The 25,117-nt window shown below is 37.7% G+C and overlaps 1 protein-coding gene and 1 long non-coding RNA gene across 5 annotated transcripts in view; one reads left to right on the top strand and one right to left on the bottom strand.

Annotated features, from left to right (window-relative positions):
- LOC122233084 overlaps window positions 1–1,711 on the top strand; it is a 39,072-nt gene extending 37,361 nt beyond the window's left edge. For all 4 annotated transcript variants that reach the window (XR_006210540.1, XR_006210538.1, XR_006210541.1 and 1 more), the window contains one exon: window positions 1,433–1,711. This is a non-coding gene — a long non-coding RNA (uncharacterized LOC122233084). The remainder of the gene's footprint in view (window positions 1–1,432) is intronic.
- The window catches only part of FKTN (fukutin), an 82,775-nt gene extending 62,460 nt beyond the window's left edge, over window positions 1–20,315 (bottom strand). The window contains exons 1-4 of the mRNA XM_042964420.1: window positions 20,297–20,315; window positions 20,018–20,205; window positions 9,570–9,629; window positions 3,582–3,785 (exon numbers count right to left, since the gene is read on the bottom strand). Of these exons, the coding sequence (XP_042820354.1) occupies window positions 3,582–3,785; window positions 9,570–9,629; window positions 20,018–20,205; window positions 20,297–20,315 (471 nt within the window). The remainder of the gene's footprint in view (window positions 1–3,581; window positions 3,786–9,569; window positions 9,630–20,017; window positions 20,206–20,296) is intronic.
- Window positions 20,316–25,117: the final 4,802 nt, after the last annotated feature.

Here is a 25,117-nt window from a genome sequence, read left to right as displayed (position 1 = left end):
TTTCTATAAACCTCATTTGGGGAAAATAAAGGAACACTATAAAATACTCTTTGTAGAAAAGGTTTATAAGCTTTGTAGTCTTTTTCTATGTCGATTCCTAGTCCAGTAGGAATGGCTAACAAATACTGACGTTTAGGAGTCAGTCAGTGAAAAGGTTGGCATAGCCTTACCAACCTTATGCTGAAAGTCACCAGTTTATGAAACACGGCCATAACAAAAAGCTTCCAACTGGTTTTCAGTTGGAACTGAACAAAGAGCAATTAACCTTGCAGAAAGCCTGTGTCATGAAAACCAAATAAAACAAATAACCATAACAAAAAATAAACACCCACAAGGGATTTAGAAAAACAAAATGTAGCAGGGGGCAAAAAAACTAAATAGAAAACAAAAAACATGACAATCTACAGAGCGAAAAAGACAAAACTGTACCCACGAAACAAGAACGCTATTATAAGAAACAAGCATACACAAAACTTTTGTAAAAATATAAAAATTTTGAGCAAGAATATGATAAAAATCAATGGCATTGTTAAAGATTTTGTTTAAAACAGTTAGAAAAAGATGAAAAATCATACAGCAAAGATAAGAAAATGAGAGAGTCAATTCTAGAGGTCCAACAGCCAAGAAATAAAAAATTCTTTCTTTCAGAAAGAAAGAACACTTTTATTCAATACTATCCTGGAGGGGTTCCTATCTAAATCAATAACTACCTAAATCAATAACACAAGAAAAAGGAATTAGGTGTAAGGGTTAGAAAGGAAGAGACTAAATTGCCTTTTTATGCAGAAAATACAACCAATCGCATTCAAAGAGAGAAAAGGAAAGAGAAGGTGGGAAAGGGGGTGAGAAAGGAAGAATGGGAGGAAGAGACTTTGGACTTTATCTGTAGAGTGCAGAGTTCAGAACAGTAGCTGGGAAATAGGATGCAGCATTTCCATCTACCTATAGTAATGAATTGGAAAAGGAAGAGGAAAAATATCCACATTACCCACACGCCGTCCCCACCCCACACAAAACTATGAGATAGCAAGGAGTAAATCTTATCAGAAATGTGCAAAATCCAGGGCGCCTGGATGGCTCAGTCAGTTAAGCATCTGACTTCGACTCAGGTCATGATCTCCCGGTTCGTGAGTTTGAGCCCCGGGCCAGGCTCTGTGCTGACAGCTCAGAGCCTGGAACCTGCTTCAGATTCTGTATCTCCCTCTCTCTCTGCCCCTACCCACTCAGCCTCTGTCTCTGTCTCTCTCTCAAAAATAAATAAACATTAAAAAAAAATGTTTTTTAATGTGCAAAATCTGTAAGAAAAATTACAATATTCTAATAAAGCTCATCAAAGGACACTTGAATTAAACGAGGTATATTTATGTTCATGGATAAGAAATGTTAATATTTTAACAATATCTAGAAACCTTTCATGCTTTTGCTTTCTCAGACTAGCCTGGATGATGAAAGAGACACGCGGTCCAGGGACTCCACTGCCCCATCTGCCAGCCAGCCGTCCTGAAGAAGCAGAGCTGCCTAGCTGACTGGAAGTTGAGCTTAGCTGAGACCAGAAGAGCTGCCCAGCTAAATGCTACCCAAATCACTGTCACAGAATCATGAAATGACACAAATGATTGTTGTTTAAGCCACTAACTTTAGTGTGATTGGTTACACAGCAGAAGCTAACTGCTGTATAAGTCAAATTAGAAATCAAACGTGCAAGTAAAAAAGAAACATTTTCAGATATGCAAGGTTTCAGCCTCCCATTTATCCGTTCTCAGAAAGGAATTCCTAAAATGTTGTGAAGGGGTTTACAGAACAATATATGCGCAGCACATCAGTCTGTAGTAAGGCAAAATGAGCAAAAGCTCTGGAAGGGATGTCTCTAAGGGAAAAGAAATGGAACTGAGAGATTACCTGATGTGTTGGATTATAAAACATAGTTTTATGTTTCTGTTACAGAGTTTATACATAGGTTATTGATACACAGAAAACCAGCAAACAAAACAGGAGAAGAAAGTTGTATACAGAATATGATGAGATTAAACTAGGTAGCATCCAGGTGATTATACATTCATAAGGTCAACACTGACTACTAATTTAACTACAAAATGTGATTAATGATGATGGGAGAAGAAAGTGTGTATGTGCGTGTAAATGGAGGCAGAAGAGATTATCAGTTAAGTTCTTGTTATTCATAACGTAAGTAGGAAATATTTAAAAAAGCAGAAGCAGAAAATTTCATCTATAAATGAGAAGATAAAGCAGGTAGAAAGAGGTGAAAGTGGTTGACTCTACAAGGGGAAGGAAGGGGTGAAGAGAGAAGAGCAGACTGCTCTTCTTCCTTATGAGTTCTGCATCACCATCTGACTTTTAACACAGTAGTCTAATTAAAAATAAATATTAAATTGAAAATACCACATCCTAACTTTTCCATAAGTTTAAGTATTTTCAAACTATAAAACTGGGAAGAAAGAAAAAAAAAACATGCCAGCAAAAATCAGGTACTTATGTGGACACTTCATCTGTCTCATCACTGGCATCATTGCCTGGAAAGAACCGCAGGTCAGAAAAAAGTCGGAGCTCAGTCTCGGCGGCCCTGTGGGAAAGCCCAGAGCAATCAAGAGACCGTGCAGCTTACATTGCTTTCCCACCGTCGTCCTGGGACATAAGCCTACCTATCCGGGTTGAAGGCGACTAAACAGATCCCACGGCAGAGTTAGTGCACACTTACCATGGGTGGCTGACTAGCTAGTTAAGTTCATTTAATCTGGTGCTGATTTTCTTACTCTTACTTGGATAATTCCTCAGAATGAAAAATAGTGAACTTGGGTGGTTAGAGGTATTGCAGATAAAGAAGGAAGCAGATTTTTGGCATGTTTGGTTGACTTTTGCCTTGTAACCACTAAGCAGGATGAAAACTGAAGCTTGAATTTTTTGGATACGCTTAAGAAGCACACTCCATTTGAGTATCAAACCATACTGCACACTTACAAAGAGGAAAGAACAGTGCTGTAGACTAGTGATATCGCCTTCATGTATACCTTATTTAGCAGATACTGAAAGTTCATCACCAAATCCCTTTCTACTTGCCTGCCTACACTGATGGAAGTGCTAAATAGCTCTTTTTAGCCTCCTTCACAACAAGAAGACATATGAGTCTAGTTCTGAACAATGAGCTGGAAGCTGTTTACCAGATGCTTCTGAGAAAATTTTTGCTTCAAAGGACGCATTGCATCACCATCCTTTCCTCTCATCTTACTGCCTTGAACATGGATATGATGCCTCAGAACCAGGACAGCTGTCTTGCAATGATGAGAAAAATGAAGAAAGAACTTCAATAATGCCAGCCCTGACATAGTGGGCAGCTGAACTAATGTCAACAGCACCAATCTTTCAAAGTCTTGTTACACAAGAAAAATAAGCCACCTATTTGCTTAGGACATTATTGTCTCCTGTTACTTATAGCTGAAAATACTCCCAATACAATTTATGAAAAGTTTTAAAGATTTTTTTGAAATGTTTTACATTTTAACTGGTTTAATCCCATACTATTTTGTAAAAGACACAGTCTGTTATCTGAAAGCAAATCATCTTACCTCATTCTTCCACAGGTGATACCGCAGTGCAAATGCAGTAAAGTCTCTTGGAACACAGAAAAACTTGCATTCTGAAGTGGAGCCATGAGAAATATTTTTGACTTGTTCAAAGTCTTTATTAATCAATTCCAGAATCAAAGGATCGATAAGGAACACTGGTACATTTTGGCTGGATGTTAGCATAACAAATTTTTTAACTGCACGCTGTTTGAGAAGAAAAGAATCCCCTTTATTCTTCTCAACCAATACAACAATTTACCTTATTAAATTTTTATTCATTAATTTTATAAGAATATATAGAAGGTTTACTCAATAGATACCATGCTTATTACTGTATTCAACAAATAAGCAAATAAATAATACATGGTCCCTGCTCTTAAGGTGTACACAATTGACTGAGGAACATGAACAAATATGTATAATGCAAGGTAAAATACTCTCTAATAAAAATATATGCAACAGCTACTAAGTAACTGTACATCAAAAGAATAACAAAATCTTCATTAGAGGAAGTCTATCTGAGATGGAAACTTTGGGCTTACAAATTATTCCCTTGGTATTAGCTACAACTTTTTGAGCCAAAGTGGAAGAGGAAATACCAGATCTGTCAGATTTTAAAAATCAGTCATGTCAACCTTTTCAAATTCAAAATCAATCGTATGTACCATTTTTCTTCATATTTGTTACACTGTTTAATAATGCTTATAAGCAAAAGAGTCAAACTAAAATATCTTGCCTGCTTGACTATTCCCATATACAGTTTGATTTTCTAATATTTTAATATTTTATTTAAAAAAATTTTTTTAATTTACATTTATTTATTTTTGAGAGACAGAGAGAGAGGGCACAAGTAGCGAGGGGCAGAGAGAGAATGAGACACAGAATCCAAAGCAGGCTCCAGGCTCTGAGCTGTCAGCACAGAGCCCAAAGCGGGGCTTGAACTCACAATTCATGAGATCATGACCTGAGCCAAAGTCGGATGCTTAACCAACTGAGCCACCCAGGTGCCCCAATATTGTAATATTTTAAAATAGAATTCTTTTGGGCAATGAGTAGAGTCCCCTACTGAAAAAACAAATTTCAAAATTATAAGGGAAACACAATAATCACACTCATGAGTAAGTAGCACCAAGGGCAGCAAAGATCGATAGAATAACAGCATTGCTTAAAAGCATACTTTAATGGAAGTAACAAGGATTTCAAAGGGATGTATGCCCATCAGAAAGGTGCCTCATAGAATTAAGGGTAAACTCTTATTCCCCAAATCTGAAGAAATATGTGAAAACATAAATAAGATAATAAATAAAGAAGGATATTAAGACTTTTAAGGATAGGAAAAAAAATGAGATAAAGCTAGGAATAAGTCTCTTACCATTTGTTTTTAAGGCAGAGTATGCAAATACCAAGACTACAATAATCTTTGCTCTAGAGTTTATTATCTCTTAGTGGGAGAAACATCTATAAGTAAAAAGCCAGTTAGAAAAACAACTTTATGCCAGAAGATTCAATAACTTAGATGAAATTAACAAATGTCTTTAAAAACACAATTAACAAATTACCACAAGATGAAACAGGAAATCTGAATTGCCCTATACCTTTGAACAAAATTGAATTTTTATATATATTTGTTACATATTGACATATATTTGTTATATATTCGTATATATTTTATTTATTTATTTATTTATTTATTTATTTATTTATTTATTTACACTGCCATCAAACAATAGCACCAAGAAGTAAAAACTCCAGACTCAGATGGTTCACAGGTGAATTCTCTCAAAGATTTAAGGAATAATACCAATTCTACAAAAACTCTTTCAGAAAACTAAGCAGGGAGGAATCCTTCCTAACTCATTGTATGAGGCCAGTGTAATCCTGATAACAAAACCTGACAACAACATTACAAAAAAAATTATAGACCACCATCCCACATGAACATAGATGCAATTATACTTAACAACATACTACAAAATCAATTCCAGTAGTTTTATTTTAAAAAAGGCCAAAAAAAAAAAAAAAGAGTAAATATCCTGACCAAGTAGAGTTTATCCCAGAAATGAAAGGTCAGTTTAGCATTTGAAAATCAATCAATGAAATTTACTACATCAACACAACAAAGGGGGAAAACCCTATGAGAATTTCAATACAGAAAAAGTATTTAACAAAATTCAATACCTATTTTAATCAGTGATTAAAACCTGTCAGTGAACTAGGACTAGGATACTTTCTCAATTTGATAAAGAGTATGAACAAAAAGTATCTGTTTTTGAGTTTAGGAGTTCTTTATTAATTCTTGATACCCATCTTGTGTCAGATACATGTTTTGCAAATATTTCCTACTCTGTGGCATTTCTATTCATTTTCTTAATGTGTCTTTTGAGGAGTAGAAGTCTTAGATTTTGATATGCTAACTTATCAATTTATTTTTCTTTTATGGTTGTTGCTTTCTGTGCTTTATACCAGGAGAATAAAAGAAATGATTCTGGAAGAAAGATGATGAAATGACCGACACTGGCACACATAAGGTGCTTATTAAATGTTTGTTGAATAAATCTCATTCAGCTTAGTGTTAAATGCAAACATGATGAACACGTTAATGGCTTCATTATAATTATTGATATAAATATAGATTAGGGCAGGGTCTAGGAGAAATTCTGTAATTCACCTGCTAAATATGCCTTCCAGATTGTTATCAATGTAATCCCTGGAAACAGATGTCCAACTGACTCTAAAGCCAATTATTTTTAAATCAACATGACTATTATCATCTGGCCTTCAGTAATTCATTTTGTTTACAAGAAAGAAAAATGTCTTGTTGAAAACAGGGTACACTGACACTCTAATAGCCTGTTCCTCTAGAAGGGCTTGGTGGGACCCGTTCTTAGTGAAAGGCTGGCTCCTTATAATCATCATTTCATTTCCTAAGTGCTCTCAAGGCATCTGTTTAATAACTCATTCTAAAATTTTGTCAGGGCTCGGTATCACATTATTGATCAGATTTTGCCTTTCCTTCTGTGGGACCCAAGGAATTTAACAAAAATCCCCTACCCCTGGACAAGCAGAGCAAGACTAACTCCATTTTGTGCTACACCCACCATCTCAAGTATAACCCCCACCCTAGTCAAGCCGGTGAGCACACCCTTACTGGAAACCGGCTCACATAGGAATTCGGAACCCCTAACCGCCAAAGAATGTAAACCCCGCCTTTTGCCCGCCCAACTTGCGTGCCAATTCTGGCCAGAGTGATAGGCTAGTTCAAACAGTTACTATAGGGTAAATTGTAATTCAACTGGCCACCTGCGTGTGGACGGACATGACTATGCAACTTTCTGTGTGTGTTACAATCTCATTGGCCACTGGCCCCTATAAAACTGCTACCCCTTTTAACCTAGGGGTCCAAGTCCCCGCTCCGCTGTGTCAGGTATACTTGGGCCCAAGCTCGAGCTTGCAAATAAACCCTTGTGCATTTGCATCGGTATCGGCTCCTTGGTGGTCTCTCGGATTCGAAATCGGGGGCATTACTCCTTCCTTCTAAAATACTAGAACGAAAGTATTTTATTACTTCTCCCCTTTAACGTGATGCTGCAAATGTCTAAGAGTGATTCTTAGTACCATGCAATGTAATTAACAGACAACCCATTGGATGTAGTGAGCTGCTCTTTAATTTTTGCTCACTGATCTTGAAAGTAAACCCATTTTTTTTTTAAGTTCATTTATTTATTTTGAGAGACAGAAAGAGAGCATGAATGGGGAAGGAGCAGAGAGTGAGGGAGAGAGAGAATCCCCACTGCTGAGCCTGACATGGGGGCTCGATCACACAATCATGAGACCATGACCTGAGCCAAAATCAAGAGTCAGACACTTAACCAACTGAGCCACCCAGGCACCCTGAAAGTAAACCCTTAAAAAAAAAATCCATTCTTTTCTCCCACCTCAAGGATCCTTCCCTGAATGAAAAAGTTGGGTCTTTCCATTGCCTTCAGACTACCCTAAGTTCACAGAGCAAAACATCTGCTATTTTATATAAATTAAAAGTTTACCCTAATACTTCACAGTTGAGGAGCCTGGCATAGGATATCCCAGACTTACCTGTTACATAGTAGTTCAAAGCCAACTGGTGCCAGCAATGACCTAAAATTATCACCTTTATTGCTGCTTCATAATTTTGAAAACCCACTTCCAATCTGAAGCTTCATGTCTCTGGTTAAAGAGAAGCCAAAGACTAAGGGTGCTGAGCCTGGGTGGCTTAGTTGGTTAAGCGTCTGATTCTTGACTTCGGCTCAGGTCATGATGTCATAGTTTGTGGGTTTGAGCCCCACATCAGGCTCTGTGCTGATGACGCAGAGTCTGCTTGGGATTCTCTGTCTCCTCTCTCTGGCCCCATGCCCCACACTCTCTCTTTCTCTCTCAAAAATAAATAAATAAACTTAAAATGTGGCAAGAAGAGAAATGCATACTTCTAAAAAAAAAAAAAAAAGGAGAAACCAAAGACTGAAGTGCATCGACAAGAAATAACTGGTCATATCCAAAATGTATACTAATAGGTTAAATGTAATTTTTTATTAGTAACAAGTAACCTAACATTGTTTTTCATTCTAAATTTGGTTAACAAAAAGGTAAGAAAACATATTTTGTAAATGTTTGGCTCTGAAATTTATAAACCCAAACAGGGACACACTGTACATATTGCTAGTTTTCCTTATCTTTAAGAGAAAACATGTTAAACATGAATAGACAATTCTCCAAAGAAGACATCCGGATGGCCAACACGCACATGAAAAGATGCTCAACGTCACTCTTCATCAGGGAAATACAAATTAAAACCACATGGAGATATCACCTCACGCCAGTCAGAGTGGCTAAAATGAACAAATCAGGAGACTATAGATGCTGTAAAGGATGTGGAGAAATGGGAACCCTCTTGCACTGTTGGTAGGAATGCAAACTGGTGCAGCCACTCTGGAAAAGTGTGGAGGTTCCTCAAAAAATTAAAAATAGACCTACCCTATGACCCAGCAATAGCACTACTAGGAATTTACCCAAGGGATACAGGAGTACTGATGCATAGGGGCACTTGTACCCCAATGTTTATAGCAGCACTCTCAACAATAGCCAAATTATGGAAAGAGCCTAAATGTCCAACAACTGATGAATGGATAAAGAAATTGTGGTTTATATACACAATGGAATACTACGTGGCAATGAGAAAGAATGAAATATGGCCTTTTGTAGCAATGTGGATGGAACTGGAGAGTGTTATGCTAAGTGAAGTAAGTCATACAGAGAAAGACAGATATCATATGTTTTCACTCTTATGTGGATCCTGAGAAACTTAAGACCATGGGGGAGGGGAAGGAAAAAAAAAGTTAAAGAGGGAGGAAGCCAAACCATAAGAGACTCTTAAAAAGTGAGAATAAACTGAGGATTGATGGGGGGTGGGAGGGAGGGGAAAGTGGGTGATGGGCATTGAGAAGGACACCTGTTGGGATGAGCACTGGATATTGTATGGAAACCAATTTGACAATAAATTTCATATTAAAAAAACAAAAAAAAAAAAAAAAAAAAAAAAGGAAACATGTTGAATAGATTTTAATTCCTAATCATTGTCTTCCCTTATTCATAGTTCAATTCTGATTCATATATTTTTTCATTTGGGGATGCACCAAAGTTCAGTGAGTGAGGATTTTGAAGGCAAACAGAATCTGCACTCAGCCAGCCACTTATTAGCCAACTAACCTTAAACCCTCTAAGTGAACTGAGGATAACAATATGTACTGACTTCATGGAGTTTCCATAAGGACTACATGAGATACTGCATGTAAAGTACTTGACACAGGGCCTACCTCTTCCCCTCCAACACCTACTCCTACTGTCCACCAAGGTAGTTATTATCATTGTCATCATTCAACAAATCCTTATTGAGTACATACACAAATGAACTAAAAGAACATTGTAAATGAGGAATTTCATACTTATCTTACATACCCACTGTGTGCTATCAAATCCAATTCGGTTTCCCTTAGATTTTGATACACCAGCTCCATTCTAAGAAGATAACAAAAAAATATTTTAATAAATTCAAAGCTATCTTTCTCTGTCTTATTTTACTTGGCATACAGGGAACAAGCTGGTGGTTGCCAGAGGGGAGAGAGTGAGGGGGATGGGCAAGATGAGTTAAAGGGAGTGGGAGATATAGGCTCCTAGCTATGGAATGGGTAAGCCATGGGGATAAAATATACATAGAGAATACAGTCAATGGTACTGTAATACTGTTGTATGAGAGGTGGTAGCTACACTTGTGGTAACCACAGCATAACTGTTGAATCACTATGTTGTATATCTGAAACTAATGTAACATTGTGTGTGAACTGTACTCCAATTAAAAAAAAAAGTCAGGTCTAGAGAATCAGAAGGAAGAAAGAATTATCAGTTTTCATCTGATAAGCCCCAAAATACTTTGAAAGTAACAGGAAAAAAGAATGTCTGATGGTCTAGAGACAATGGGAAGAATGTTTCAAGCTCAAAGAAGATCCAAAGAAGTTTCTTATGCCTTGAATGTGTTCTTTACATAGAAGACAGATGGGAGGATACTAAAGAACAAGAAGAATAGCCTTACCCAACAAATGAAATATGCCCCAAGTTTCTAAAAAGGAGACTTGTGGCACCAGGGGCTCAGTGGGTTGAGTGTCCAACTTCAGCTCAGGTCATGATCTCATGGTGCATGAGTTTGAGCCCTGCATCGGGCTCGATGCTGTCAGCACAGAGACCACTTGGGATTCTCTGTCTCCCTCTCTCTCTACCCCTTCCCACCCCCGCAACACACACTCTCTCTCTCAAAACAAAACAAAACAAAACACAAAAAACAAAACTCATCACACTCAAAAAAATTAAAAGGAGACTCATCTCCCCACTAAACTGCAAACTCAAGGGCAGGGACCAAGTCCAATCCTTCTTTATATTGCCAGTGCCTAGCACAGTGCTTGGTAATGACTAAATACTTAATTATGGTTTGCTAAATGGAGGGAAGGAGAACAGAAAAGAGGAAGAGAGATACTGAGTAATCAAGGTAAAGCCAGAAGTGGTCTCTCCTCATAAGCTCTGCAACTTAGACAATAACATTTTAATAGCAAGAGATATTTGAGAACAAACTACAAAGAGACACCTCTGTAATCTTCATCCTTGAAAAGAGACTGCAAACTCTATAACATAGCCCTTGTTACTCATTATAGCCCTCCATGAGTTAATTAGACTGAATTTCTGAGCTGTTTGTTTTCTCTGCTGGATCATTCCCATCAGTATACAAACACGGTATTATTTCTATCTTAAAACAAACAAGCAATAACTCTCTTGCATACCCACTGTATGCAACTAACAATTTTCCCCCCTAACTAACAATTAACAATTTTCCCAACTAACAATTTTCCCCCCTTAAGCAAAATCCCTAATGGGCTGTCTGTTCTTATTGCATCCGATTCCTCTCCTCTTATAAGCTCTTGAGCTTAAATTCACTCTGCCAACTATTCATCAAGATCACCAATGACCTCCATGTTGCTAAATCCAATGGTCAATTATTATTACTCCTTGTCTTATTCGATCTATCAAGAATTGTTGACCATTTGTGTCTCAAACACTTTAGTTGCATGGCTCTCCGAACCCCATGCTTCTGGTTTTCCTATTTCTCTCTGGCTGCTCCTTCTTGTTCTTTGCTAGTTCTTCCACCTCCCTGATGTATGAGGGACCCCCAAAACTCAGATCATGAGACTTTTCTCCCTCTTTTTACTCTACGTTCACTTTCTTGGTACCTCATCTATTCTAATGGCTTTAAATACCATCTGTATGCTTACCACTCTCAATTTATATTCTCAACCACACCAGTCCTTTGAACTCCAAACATATATTCAACTATCTACTCACCTTCTTCATTTGGATGTCAAATAGTCATCTGAAACTTAACATGTCTGGAAAAAGCTCCAGATCTCTAACCATCCCTCAAGCTTGCTTCTCATCTCAGTAAACAGCAACTTCCCCTTTCCAATTATCTAGGCCCCAAATACTAAAGTTATCCCTGACTCTTTTATGTCTCTTATACCCCACATCTAGCCCATGAACAAAATCTGGTAGCTCTACTTTCTACCACTAGTTCCCTTGTCCAAGCCATCACCATCCTGTATAAATTATTAGAATAGACTTCTACCTCGTCTGCTTTAGCTCTTGCCCTACAATCTATTCTCAACAGAGCATCCATTCTACTACCTTTTTTAAAAAAATCAGATCATGTCACATATCAGCTCAAACTTTCCTATGGTTCACAATCTCACTCAGAACAAAGGCAAAAGTCTTTATGGTTTACAAGGCCCTAAACAATATAAACTCTCTGACTTTACTTACTATTCTTCCCCACTCTCACTCCTCTATAGCCACATTGATCTTTTTGCTGTTCTTAAAACTGCCAGACATGTTCCTGCCTTGGGACTTGGGACTTTCATGCTTCCTTTGGTCTCTAGGTAGTATGCTCCTCTTCTAGATATCCACAGAGCTCATTCTTTTCAAATATGCTGTTTCCTCTATTTTTTAAATAATTTTTAAAGTTTATTTATTTTGAGAGAGAGCACAAGTAGGGGAGGGGTAGACAGAGAGCGAGCGAGAGAGAGGGAGGGAGGAAGTCCCAAGCAGGCTCTGCAGGATCAGCACAGAGCCCGATATAGGGCTCTAATTCATGAAACTGTGAGATCATGACCTGAGCCAAAATCAAGGGTCAGACGCTTAACCAACTGAGCAACCCAGGCACTCCTGTTTTCTCTATTATAATGGCCTTCCCATCTTTCTATACCTGGAGGATTTACACTCATTTTATAAAACCAACTCAAAATATTATTTCACTCATTAAATATTCAATCATAACCTTCCTAAGTGGGTTATTCAGCAGATATTCATTCCCTACAAACTTTGCACTTACCTAAGCTTGAAGGGTCAAGGATAAGGACATAGGAGGATACAGTTTTATAGGGGCTGACAATTATACAATTTTGGGGGTCCTTTTTAATAAACAGAATGCAAAAATATATTTTGCAAACTTTACCAAAATATATAGCTTTATAACATATTCCTAAGCCTCCTTCAAGGGCCTTTGGAAGTGAGGGGCCCTATAGTTTAAATCTCATCTATCTGGGGCACCTGGGTGGCTCAGTCAGTTAAGCATCCGACTCTTGATTTCAGCTCAGGTCATGATCTATCTCACCCTTCATGAAATCAAGCCCTGCATCAGGCTCCGTGCTCAGGATTCTCTCTCGCCCTCTCTCTCTGCCCCTCACCCTCCTCTCACGTGCACACTCACTCTCTCTCTCAAAAATAAAGAAAGAAAACATTAAAAAAAAATAAACAAATAAATCTCATTTATCTTAATGGTTAATCTACCTCTGGTGAGGTACAGTTACTGGCAACCAGTGGCTACAACCATAGCTGTAAAGGAGGAATATAGTCCCTATCAAGCAATGATCCTACAAATAGAGAACCCAAAGAATAAATAACATGACCTCTCTTTCCTCCAGGTCTTCAATCTCCAGATGATGTTTCCCCTTGGCTGACCTCCAACTAGAAAAGAGAAGGGAGCTCACCTAATGCAGTCCATTGAGGTCAGCTCCCCGAGACGCAGACTATTAAAGACAAGATCTGGAAGGGCAAACAGAGACTATCTACCATACCATGGTAAGAAATCTGTATCTTACTCCATAGGTATGCTATGCAGAGAATAACTTGATCAGATATTTTAAAAAAATAACTGGGACAGCTGTACAGAGAGGATTACAAAAGCTAGAGACTAAAGAAGAGTTCTTAAACTATAACTAGTAAAGTAGGCAGAACAAGGTTTATGAGATGTGCTTTAAAGAAGTAACATATTGTCATTTGCTTATATGTCTCTTTATATGTTTCTTAACTTCTCTCCTCTTCAACCCCAAATTTCCCCAGTTTCTGACTTCCTAGACAGCAAGGATTACACTTGACTCTCATTTCATCTCATAGCCTAGTACTGTACTTGGGCACACAGTAAGTACTCAACAAACATTTGACAAATAGATGACCAAATGTTCTAAAAGAAATGCTATATCAAATCAAGCGGTTTTTCTTTTTAAAGGCTAAAGATATTCCTATAGGATTGAGTAAAAATGTAAATGAAATGAACAAATAAATGGAAAGATGGAATCAGATGCCGAAAAGGAGGGGTAGAAAAGGTCTTGTGGCTATTGAACACCACTGATAAATGAGTTAAAATAAGGGATATGTCATTAAAGAGAAAGTATTTAGCATATAGGAGGTGAAGATTTAAGGAAAAATCCTTTCATTTTTTGAAAGAATATCCAACAATCCATTTCTTACAGAAACCAAAAAACAATTATTTTTTTTTAAGTTTATTCATTTTGAGAGTGACAGAAAGAGTGAGTGGGAGAGGGGCAGAGGGAGACGGAGAGAGAGAATCCCAAGCAGGCTCTGCACTGCACTGTCAGCATGGAGCCCGATGTGGGGCTCAAAATCACGAAACATGAGACCATGAACTGAGCCGAAGTTGGACACCTAACTGACTGAGCCACCCAGGTGCCCCCAAAAACAGAATTCTTAATCCAGCATGATCATTAATCATGCCTACAGAGAATCAAACAGTAATACTTACAAAAACTGTTTGAGTTTTCAATAATTGATCTTTTTCAATTGTTTATAAATTTGTAATCTTAAGGATCAGAAACACTAACCATGGTAAATTCACCAACACTCCAGGCAGATTCCCCTTTTGCATCTCAGTGCCTTTCCTTATAGTAGATGCACTGCTCTCTTACTTACTCCCAAGTCACTGAAGTTCTTAGTGCATAGGACTCATAAATACAATCTGACACAGTGGGAAAACTTTGCTTATTAATTAGCCAAACTGCTTGGCCAGAAAACCTATAGAGTGTAAAGCCTGGGGATAAATAGAAGTATTTTTTAAATATCCCTCAATTCTAATGGAAGAAATTCTTTCATATTCTCCTGAACAATGGTGGTCATGGGGGCGGGGGATGTGGGGGAAAGGATCGGAAGAAGGGAACAATAGCATTTATCAAAGTTTACACACTAGGTCAGATTATCAGATAGAATATTCTTCCTCCAGCAATGATCCGCACATTATCATTCAGAATATAAGGGAACTAGCCAGTAGTCAAAGGAGAGTTTTTAAAAATCATGATTCTTAGATGATTATAGCAAGCAACTGACCAACTCAAAAATTTCAAAAACCTTTGTTGCCATGATCTAAATGGCTACAAGATTAATTTCCATTTCTAATAATGGCATATGAAATTGTTCACTGTGAGTAACTATTGCCAAACTTGAAATCCAAACTCCCCTTCCAACTCCCTCCTGACCTTCTAACCAAACACACTTTGCAGCTCACTGCTCAGCCATAAGACAGACAGACAGTTCCAGGAGCTCAACAAGCTGGCCAAATTTGCCCTCGGGCAGGACTAGTTGGACCACAGAGGGGATCACCCCCTGAGCCCAGCAGCCACTCCGTATAAGCCCTTCTGGGCCTGGGTACTTCAGATCTTTGGTCTTACGCCACTCCCCACCATCTTGTCCTGCCCCAGCCTTAAGGACAGCCAGCTCAGGGGATCAGGCTTTTGGCAGTGGGCAGAGAGTAGAGGGAAGAGGCTTTTTTAAAGAGAAATGACTGTCTTTTGACACTTTCCTTTAAAAGAGTAAGCACTTCCTGTTCTTCCAACTTCAGGTTCACCTCCTATTAGGAGGTTGCTGGTGGGAGCCAGAGTAGGGACAAACGCTCCTTTGTCCCTCCTCCTCCTCTGTGCCAGTGCCACTTGGAGGCTTCTTGTCTTTTCTGTTTTGACTCCTTCCCCATTCAGTGCCAAGTGTGTGTGTGCATGTGTGTACACATAAATATAGTCATAAGGGGCAAAAAAGTACATACAATGCAAAGTAAGATATCCTAGCACAGAACCCCGTAAGGGGCTTTCTAGGTAGTAAGAGTAGCTGAATACTGCAGGCACTGAGTGCTGCTTATGGTTCTAAGTCAAGGACATTACTAAGGTTTGGTTTACCCAGTGCTTTATACAAACACAGTTCATGGGCTTTGTCTTCCTTCCACTGAGGCAGCAATATTTTATAATTTTCTATTGTGATTCAAAATGAGCCATCTTATCTATCTCGTATCTTATCAATGTTACGGTATTTTGTTTGAACATACTTGTATTTACATGTGCGACTAGCTCTATGAGTGAGGACACAAGTTTTGGGACCTGAATTTGGCAATCTTCAGCAAGAAGCTTAACATATCTGGGCTCCAGATAACTCATTTATGAAAAAAATGATCAATGAGAAACCTGTAATAATTAAATCCAATTTTATTTATCAGGCAGCAACGTAAACCTTGAAAGGACTAGAATGTGTGCACTATTCATAGCTACCATTTGCTGAGCACCTACCATATATCAAACACTGAGATGCATTACATACATTATCTCAACCAGTAAAGCTGCCAGTAGCCCCATTTAAAGAAACTGAGGCTTAAAGAAGTTAAGTAACTTGCTGTTAAGACTGAGAACAAACTGAGGGTTGATGGGGGGTGGGAGGGAGGGGAGGGTGGGTGATGGGTATTGAGGAGGGCACCTTTTGGGATGAGCACTGGGTGTTGTATGGAAACCAATTTGACAGTAAGTTTCATATATTAAGTAAAAAAAAAAAAAAAAAGAAACCCAATGTACTAATTACTATTTGCTAAATAAATAGATTTTTTCATAAGAAAAAAAAAAAAAAAAAGACAAACAACCAAATAAGGAGTCAAACTCAGGATTATCTAGGCCCCAAACTTAAGAATTAATGCTGTTGCCACTTCTACCAAATTATGAGTTCCTTGAGAGTAGGACCTGTGTTCCATTTATCTCTGTATTCCTGCAAAGTGCCCTGTATATAACATGTAATCAATAAATACAGATTGAATGAGCACACATAATTATAATCAGATTGTCTAGGTTGGTGCAGTAAAAAAAAAAAAAACAAAAAAACAATGAACAACTGACATTCTATAGGGGGTCCTAGAGATACCCTTTGTGATGTAAACTGCCAGCCAATTGCTTGAAAGGTGGAGCTCACAGAAATTGCTCACAAGGTCATCACACAAGAGTTTGTATTTCAAAGGCCTGTAAGAGTTTGTATTTCAAAGATCTAGAGGGTTGTTCTAGAATCTGAAGAGTCAACTCCACGCATCTATGGAGTTTTAGCTGACCCAATAGATATACAAATTCCTTATCTTCAATGCTATCAAATAACTGGATTATTCAGACCTCATTTGGGAGATCATAGAAAGGCTAAACTTGTCTAACCAGCTAGGGCCAAAAGGAATTCTGTGGCGAGGCCCTAGAAATGGTCAAAAGTAGGCCTCCTTCACTGTGGGTGGGAATGAAAACTGGTATAGCCACTCTGGAAAACAGTGTGGAGGTTTCTCAAAAAGTTAAAAATAGAGCTACCCTATAACCCAGCAATTACACTACTAGGTATTTATCCAAAGGATACAAAAATACTGATTCCAAGGGGCAGATGTACCCCAATGTTTATAGCAGCACTATCAACAACAGCCAAATTATGAAAAGAGCCCAAATACCCACTGACTGATGAATGAAGATATATATGTATACACACACACACACACACACACACACACACACACACATATATACACAATGGAATATAATATCAAAAAGAATGAAATCTTGCCATTTGCAACAAGGTAGATGGAACTATGCTAAATGAAATAAGCTCATCAGAGAAAGACAAATACCATATGATTTCACTCATATGTGGAATTTAAGAAACAAAACAGATGAACATGGGGAAAGGAAGGAAAAATAAAATACGATAAAAACAGAGAGGGATGCAAACCATAAGAAACTCTTAACTATAGAGAACAAACTGAGAGCTTCTGGAGGGGAGGTGGAAAGAGGGATGGGCTAAATGGGTGATGGGCATTAAGGAGGGCACTTGGGAGGCGCCTGGGTGGCTCAGCTGGTTAAGCATCCGACTTCGGTTCAGGTCATGATCTCGCGGTTCGTGGGTTTAAGCCCCGCATCAGGCTCTGTGCTGACAGCTCAGAGCCTGGAGACTGTTTCAGATTCTGTGTCTCCCTCTCTCTCTCTGACCCTCCCCCTGCTCATGCTTTGTCTCTCTCTGTCTCAAAAATCAATAAACGTTAAAAAAAGAAAATTTTTTTTAAATTAAAAAAAAAAAAAGGAGGGCACTTGGGATGAGCTCTAGGCATTCTATGTAACTGATGAATCACTAAATTCTACTCCTAAAACCAATACTATACTATAACTAGGAAAAAAATATGCCTCCTTAACTCCAAGATATCAATAACCTTTCTTCCCTAACCTATGATAAATATTAGAGTACTCTCCTGAAGAGCCTGAAAAGATTTGTAGTCCTCAACATTTACTACTGCGGGCATTTACTACTAGAAGTAGGCTGTGATCACAGATAAAACCAACTTTTCATTCTTGCCCTAGCTTTAACACACAATCTCAGTGTCTTTCTGAATTGCCTGAAAGTTCAAACATGACCTAAATCATGTTTGTTTGTTTTTTTAATGTTTTATTTATTTTATTTATCCCACACATGCAGGAAGGGGCAGAGAGAGGGGGAGACAGAGGATCCGAAGCGGGCTCTGTACTGACAGCAGAGAGCCTGATGCTGGGCTTGAACCCACAAACTGTAAGATCATGACCTGAGCTGAAGTCGGATGCTTAACCTACTGAGCCCCCCAGGCGTCCTTAAAATCATGGTTTTTATGCTGATGCTGCTGATGTGTAAGTTAGTGCTGATCAAGGTTACCATTCTCCATTCTTCTGCTAATAAATCAAACAACTTTAATTGAACTAGAAATCATTTTGTGTGAATTTTCTGTCTAAGGATATCCCACAATTGAGAACACTGAACAAATGAGAAATGCAATTCAGATATAATCAGTAAGCAAAGTTTACAGAATTCTGAATTCTTTTCCTATGTTATAAGAAACTATACTAGAATACTCGAGATCCATCCGTATTCCCCTGAAGTTTAAGTGAGATCTTGAAGTTTAATAAAAAGCTGAAAGTTAAACATTTTCCTCAACAAAATCGAAAAAATTTTAAAAGTTGGGAGCTTTTAAATAATAACGTCTATTATTCTAACTATACTTACTATTTTTAAATAAAGCATTTTTTTTCTGGCTGGGATAGAGAAACTAATTGTATTCCTTATAGACAGCATTTTATCTTCACACTAATAACATACTGGAAGCATCTATACTTCCACTAGCATCTGTCCCCAACAAATTATAAAAATATGGAAGAAAAAAAAACATTTCTCATTGTTTCTATCACCTTGTCAAAATGCTTAGCAAACAGTGACTTTTAAATAAATTTTTTGAATGAGTACTGGGTATTATATGTAAGTGATCAATCACTAAATTCTACTCCTGAAACCAGGATTACACTATATGAAGATAATAATAATAGCTCATATTTACTGATCTCTTTATGACATGCACTGTTCCAAATGCTTTATGTGTATTAATTCATTTAAGCCTCACAAGTCTACGAGCTGGTATCTTTATCGTCCCTATTTTGTAGATGAGAAAACAGCGTTTAGAAGTAATTTACCCAAGATCCCACAGTTAATAAGCAGCATAAATGAGGTTTAATCCTAAAGTAGAGTTTCTGCTTTTTACAACTAAAGCTACACGGCATTTGGGGCATCTGAGTGGCTCAGGTGGTTAAGTGTCTAGCTCGTGATCTCGGCTCAGGTCTTGATCCCAGGGTCATGAGTTCAAGCCCAGCATTGGGCTCCACTCTGGGTGTGTAGCCTACTTAAAAACATACAAAGAGCTACAATGCATTCCAGGGGAAAGGGTCAAAATAGTAGTTATTTGTAGAAACGTCACATATAATTAAGATGGGATTTTAAGTTAATGGAGGAATTCAATAAGTGATATTGGGACAAATGGTCAACCATTTGGGAAAAACTTTAAAGTTAGAGATCTAATTCATACCTCATACTAAAATAAATTCTATTTAGTTAAAAAAAATTAAACATAAATAGTACTTGATGAAAATACAGGTGAATACTTCCACAATCTTTGGCTACTTATGACACAACACTAGATGCCCTAAGGAAGAAAGATCTTGACAGGTTTTCTACTTAGAAATATTTTGTACCTAGAAATTAAATACAAATGTACTGGGGGTGGGGGGTGGGGGTTATACTATGAATATAAAGTTAAAAGACAAATTAATAAACCAGGAAAAATGTTTGAAATATATATGATAAAGGTGTAACATCCTTAAAACTATGCACAGCATCTAAAGAAAGACAACACCATCAGAAAAATATGTAGATAGGAACACAAAAAAAATTACCTTTGCTGATATATAGTGTTTGTAGTAGTATAATTGAAACAGCAGAAATGCAGAACTTGTCAAAGTTAAAAGCGCCAAAATCACGTTCTTGTTGATTCTACTCATTAGTCTGTGGTGCTCACTTGGTTGTCCTTTGAGAGTAACCCAGTTGGTGTCATCTTTTTTGGATAAGAAGATAATCTTGTTTTCTGTAAACAAAAAAGGTATTTCTAAAGAGACAAAAACTTATTTTTACTTTTTCACCTTTAATAACTAGCAACAGAACAAAGAAAAAGTTACCTAAAGTTCCATAGCACATTCTTTGAATTGCTAACTTTCTCTCCTGAAGAAATAATCAGATATGAGACCAAACATGACAAAAACAAAAATATTTACCATGGAATTCTACAAATAACAACCACAAATAACAAACATAAATGGGATATGTAAAAAACCTGACGTATACAGGGTTGGGGGCTTCTCCTACAGAGTTTCTGATTCAGTAGATCTGGGATGGGGCTTATGAATTTGCATTTCTGACAAGTTGGCAGGCTCTGCTGATGCTACTGACCTTACTAAGAACCAATTCCACAGAGGAAACTGAGAAAAGGTTTGGTCACGAAACATCATCTGTATGATAGCTTTTTGTTGTTTTTGTGTGATCTAGGATGTGGCCAGTTTTTATAAATATGCCATACATGTTTTCAGTTCTTTGCAAATATAAAGAAAGTGTAAAGATAAAAAGTTTTGTTCTTTCATCTTTGGTTGCATCTGATTATTTCTTTAGGATAAGAAATTTAATATAGTTCTACTTCTTTGTATCTCCTCTGCACTGATTTTGATTAAACATATTACATTTAATTTTTCAAGTGTTTATCTTTATTCCTGTACATAGACTAACACCTCTATTACTTGATTCTAAACTTTTAAAAAAATTTTTTAATGTTTATTTATTTTTGAGAGAGAGAGAGAGAGAGAGAGAGAGAGAGAGAGAGAGAGAGAAGAGGGGCAGAGAGAGAGGGAGACACAAAATCCGAAGCAGGCTCCAGGTTCTGAGCTGTCAACACAGAGCCCGACGTGGGACTTGAACTCACGAACTGTGAGATCATGACTTGAACCACCTGGGTGCCCCTTGATGTCTCAACTTTCTACGATTATGTTCTCCAGCTGAAAAATAAAGGGAAATCAGCAAATTTATACCTACCCTCCTGCTTTCTCTATTCATCTACTGGATAACTGATATTCATCTTGTTACAGTTTATCGAAAAGAACTTATAAACACTATTTACCTTGAGTTCTCGCATTGTTCAAAAACACCTATCAACTCATAGTTGTGCTGAGGTCACACTTTCTTTCCCCCTGACAACTTGTAGATTTTATACAATAATGCTATAATACTAAATATCCCCCGACAATATCTGGTCCTTCCCCTAGCACTCCCCTTTAAATTTTTTCAATTAAAAAGTTGACCCTTTCAGGGGCCCCTGGGTGGCCCAGTCGGTTGAGTGTCTGACTTCAGCTCAGGTCATGATCTCGCAGTCCATGGGTTCGAGCCCCGCATCAGGATCTGTGCTGACATCTCAGAGCCTGGAGCCTGCTTTGGATTCTGTGTCTCCCTTTCTCTCTGCCCTCTCCAGCTCATGCTCGGTCTCTGTCTCTCTCTCTCAAAAATAAATAAACATTAAAAAAAAATTTTTTTTAAAGTTGACCCTTTTAATGTGATGAGCAGAGAATGCATTCCTTACCTCTGAAACCAATTTTTTTCAAAACTAGGTGATGTAATGATGTTGATGAATGTACAGCTGACCCGTGAACATGGGTTTGAATTGCCTGGGTCCACTTATACGTGGATTCTTTACAGTATGTACTATAAATGTATTTTCTCTTCCTTAGGATTTTTTTCTTACAATTTTCTTAATATTTTCTTTTCTCTAGGTTACCTTATTGTAAAAATATAGTATATAACACATATAATATACAAAATATGTGTTAATTGACTGTTTATGTTATCAGTAAGGTCAACAGTAGGCTATTTGTAGTTAAGTTTCTGAGGCGTCTGTAACATACTGATTTTCAACTGCGTGAGGAGGCTGGTGTCCCTAATCCCCACACTGTTCAAGGGTTAATTTATACTAACTTTTCTTCATCATGTGTCCTTCCAATCTGTAGAACCAAGATTTCTTTTTTTAGTGGGAAGTTTAAGTTATATGTTTGAATATTCTTCTGTTCTAATGTTGAATTCTCTTATTTCCAGAACACACACCTGAGCATGTTTCATCTCCTCTCATTCCCATTTCACTTCGTTCAACTTCCAAAAGCTTGTTGTCCTGCCCTTTACTGACTTTTCAACAATGTTAATTCTCCTTTTTGCTTCCCATATGGCCTTTTATTTCTCTGATTTTATTTTTCTTTCTTTCTTGAGCTCTGCCAGTATATGGTTTATCATATACTGTTGTCTTACTATTTCTTCCTAGCTAATTAACTTTGTCTATTATTTTAAATAAGTGATTATTTCGGGGCACATGGGTGGCTCAGTCAGTTAAGCATCTGACTTCAGCTCAGGTCATGATCTCACTGTTCATGAGTTCGAGCCCCACATCGGGCACTGTGCTAACAGCTCAGACCCTGGAGCCTGCTTCAGATTCTGTCTCTCTCTGCCCCTCCCCGACTCGTACTCTCTCTCAAAAATAAATAAACATTAAAAAAAATTAAAGAAGTGACTGTTTCATTAAATTTGTGAGGCCAATACAGTTTTCTCATGGGTTCTTTGTCACTTGTTTTTCCCTGTTTCTTTTTTCCTTTTCTCTTGTAGCATTTTTGAGGAGATAACTGTGCTCATTTCCTTTTTCTTATTTACCTGTGAAGGATGTGAACTCTACTCAGATCAGTTATTTGCAAGAGGCCTGTGGAAGGAAGAAACAGGCTGTGCTCTGGACTAGAAGGTAGTCTCTAATATACAAGAAAGCATTTTATGACACAGTGTTTTGTGCATGTGTGTGTGTGTGAGAGAAAGACAAAGACAATGTGTCTGAGAACAAGTGAGAGAAAGTCGTTTAGCCGTTACTCCTTGCCTCACCAAGAAAGTGATTCCTGCAAAGATGGGGTCTCTCTGTATGTTTTCTTATGTCCTCTTCCTTTCCTGCTAGTTCATGCTGCCAAACAATCCAAGGAAGCTCTTGCTGCCTTCCTATGCATCCTGTTGCTACTGGAAACAGAAGATCTCTCCCTGACTGCACTGCCAGCTCTATCTGAGATCTCTTCCCGACAGCATCCTCTTTCAATCTCTTCCTGCTTACAGGAACCTTTCTCAAATATTTTGATTTGGGTTATAGGATTCCTGGTCTCACCAAAGATGTAATCTCTGTCTCTCAATCTCCTTGTTGTTTCAGGGTAATTTCAGACAGAAGGGGGTACAAATGCCTATACTCTGCTATCTTAAAAACTAAAAGTCTTGGTTTCGAGTTTTAAAACAACACAAATGAGCTTCCAGAGCTGAAGACTACATGAAGCAAGCACTATATTATATAAAGTCAACAAACTACTTAAGAGAAATGATACTAACAATATATGAATAATTCACTTGATTTACAGATGATGTATACAGCAAAAATAACTGAATAAGTCATAATCATGTTGTCTCCTAAAAAATGAAAACTAGCAACATACATAAAATAACATTGATGATGGTATTAGTTTTTGCTGTCAGCTAAAAGCTGCTAAAACAAATACTCTGATAAGGGCAGCTAACAAGATAATAAGAAGAATGTCCTTTGTTTTCAATATTTCAGCTCAGTTTCTTGTGGTTCTAGTAAATAGTACACCAGCATATTGTCTACTGATTCCTATGTAATTTTCTAAAGTGGCACTGAGAGTGCACCATCACTTAGCCTCTTCTGTGCCTGAATTCATAAAGAGAAAGAAAGCATAAAAGGCCTATGTAAACCACGACAGAAACATAAAGACCAAATTAATATCTTGTTCTCTCTTTGGACATGTCTATAATCTACAATTAATTTTTACATGAAATAAACCTCCACAACATATCATCAATCACTTAATTCTACTGTTATTATCAGGATGACATCTAATTAACTTTATTTCATTATTTTCTATACATGCCAAGGCAATTCAATTGCAAAGGAGGAGTGTTAGCCTGTCAAAACATTCTTCTTTGCTAGCACGATCTTTAAAATGAAAAATGCAGGAGCGGCCTACATGGCTCAGTTGGTTGAGCATCCAACTCTTGATTTCAGCTCAGGTCATGACCTCATGGTTCATGGCTCAGCATGGAGCCTGCTTGGGATTCTCTCTCTTCCTCCCTCTCTGCCCCTCCTTGGCTCCTGCACATGTGCATGCACATTCTCTCTTAAAAAAAAAAAAAAAAAAAGACTTTAAAATGAAAAATGTGGTACTTAAAAAAAGAGTGGCTTACTGATTTTTACCTCTCAAATATGTCTGGCATCAACTCCCTCTTCTTTCTTCACCATCAATCTAATTTAGACTCTAATTGTCCTCATTTTACCTGGAGCCCCCATCTCTACTTTCTACCTAGCCATAATCTCACCTTTATAGTGACAGATATATCAAGTTGCTGAGATATGATTCAAGTTATGCCATGATAAAATTTCTTCAATGGCTCCCCACCACCTACAAACAAAGTTCAAATTCCATGCAATGGCCTTCTAGAAGCAAATTCCATAGGCTTCTTCCACTTCACACACTTTATGATTTTTGCCCAAGAATTCCTGGAATACATACCACACTTTCCTGTGTCTGCTTTTGCTCATTCCCTCGTGTGAAATGTTTTCCCCCATTTCTATAAAACCAGCCCTACACCTCTTTTCATAACTCCTCTCAAGTAACCATCGTACAAAGTCTATCACGCTCTTCTGAGTCACAATTAGTTTCTCCTACCTCCAAACTCCTAGTTTTACCTTCCTGCAAGGAACATTTATTGCCTATCTTAACAGCATAGATGCTGCAAAAATGCTAAGCACTGGGATACAATGATAAATAAGGTACAGTTTCCTATTTTCTTAGACTTTAAAGATGAGTATAAGTTTCCCAAAGAAGAATGGTGGGGTTGATGGGGATGGAAGGTGTGATATGCCTAAAGAACAG

Source organism: Panthera tigris, chromosome D4 (assembly GCF_018350195.1).
Source record: "Panthera tigris isolate Pti1 chromosome D4, P.tigris_Pti1_mat1.1, whole genome shotgun sequence".
Taxonomy (NCBI): domain Eukaryota; kingdom Metazoa; phylum Chordata; class Mammalia; order Carnivora; family Felidae; genus Panthera; species Panthera tigris.
Note: the sequence above shows the minus strand (reverse complement) of the source record. Positions and strands in the feature narration are given on the sequence as shown.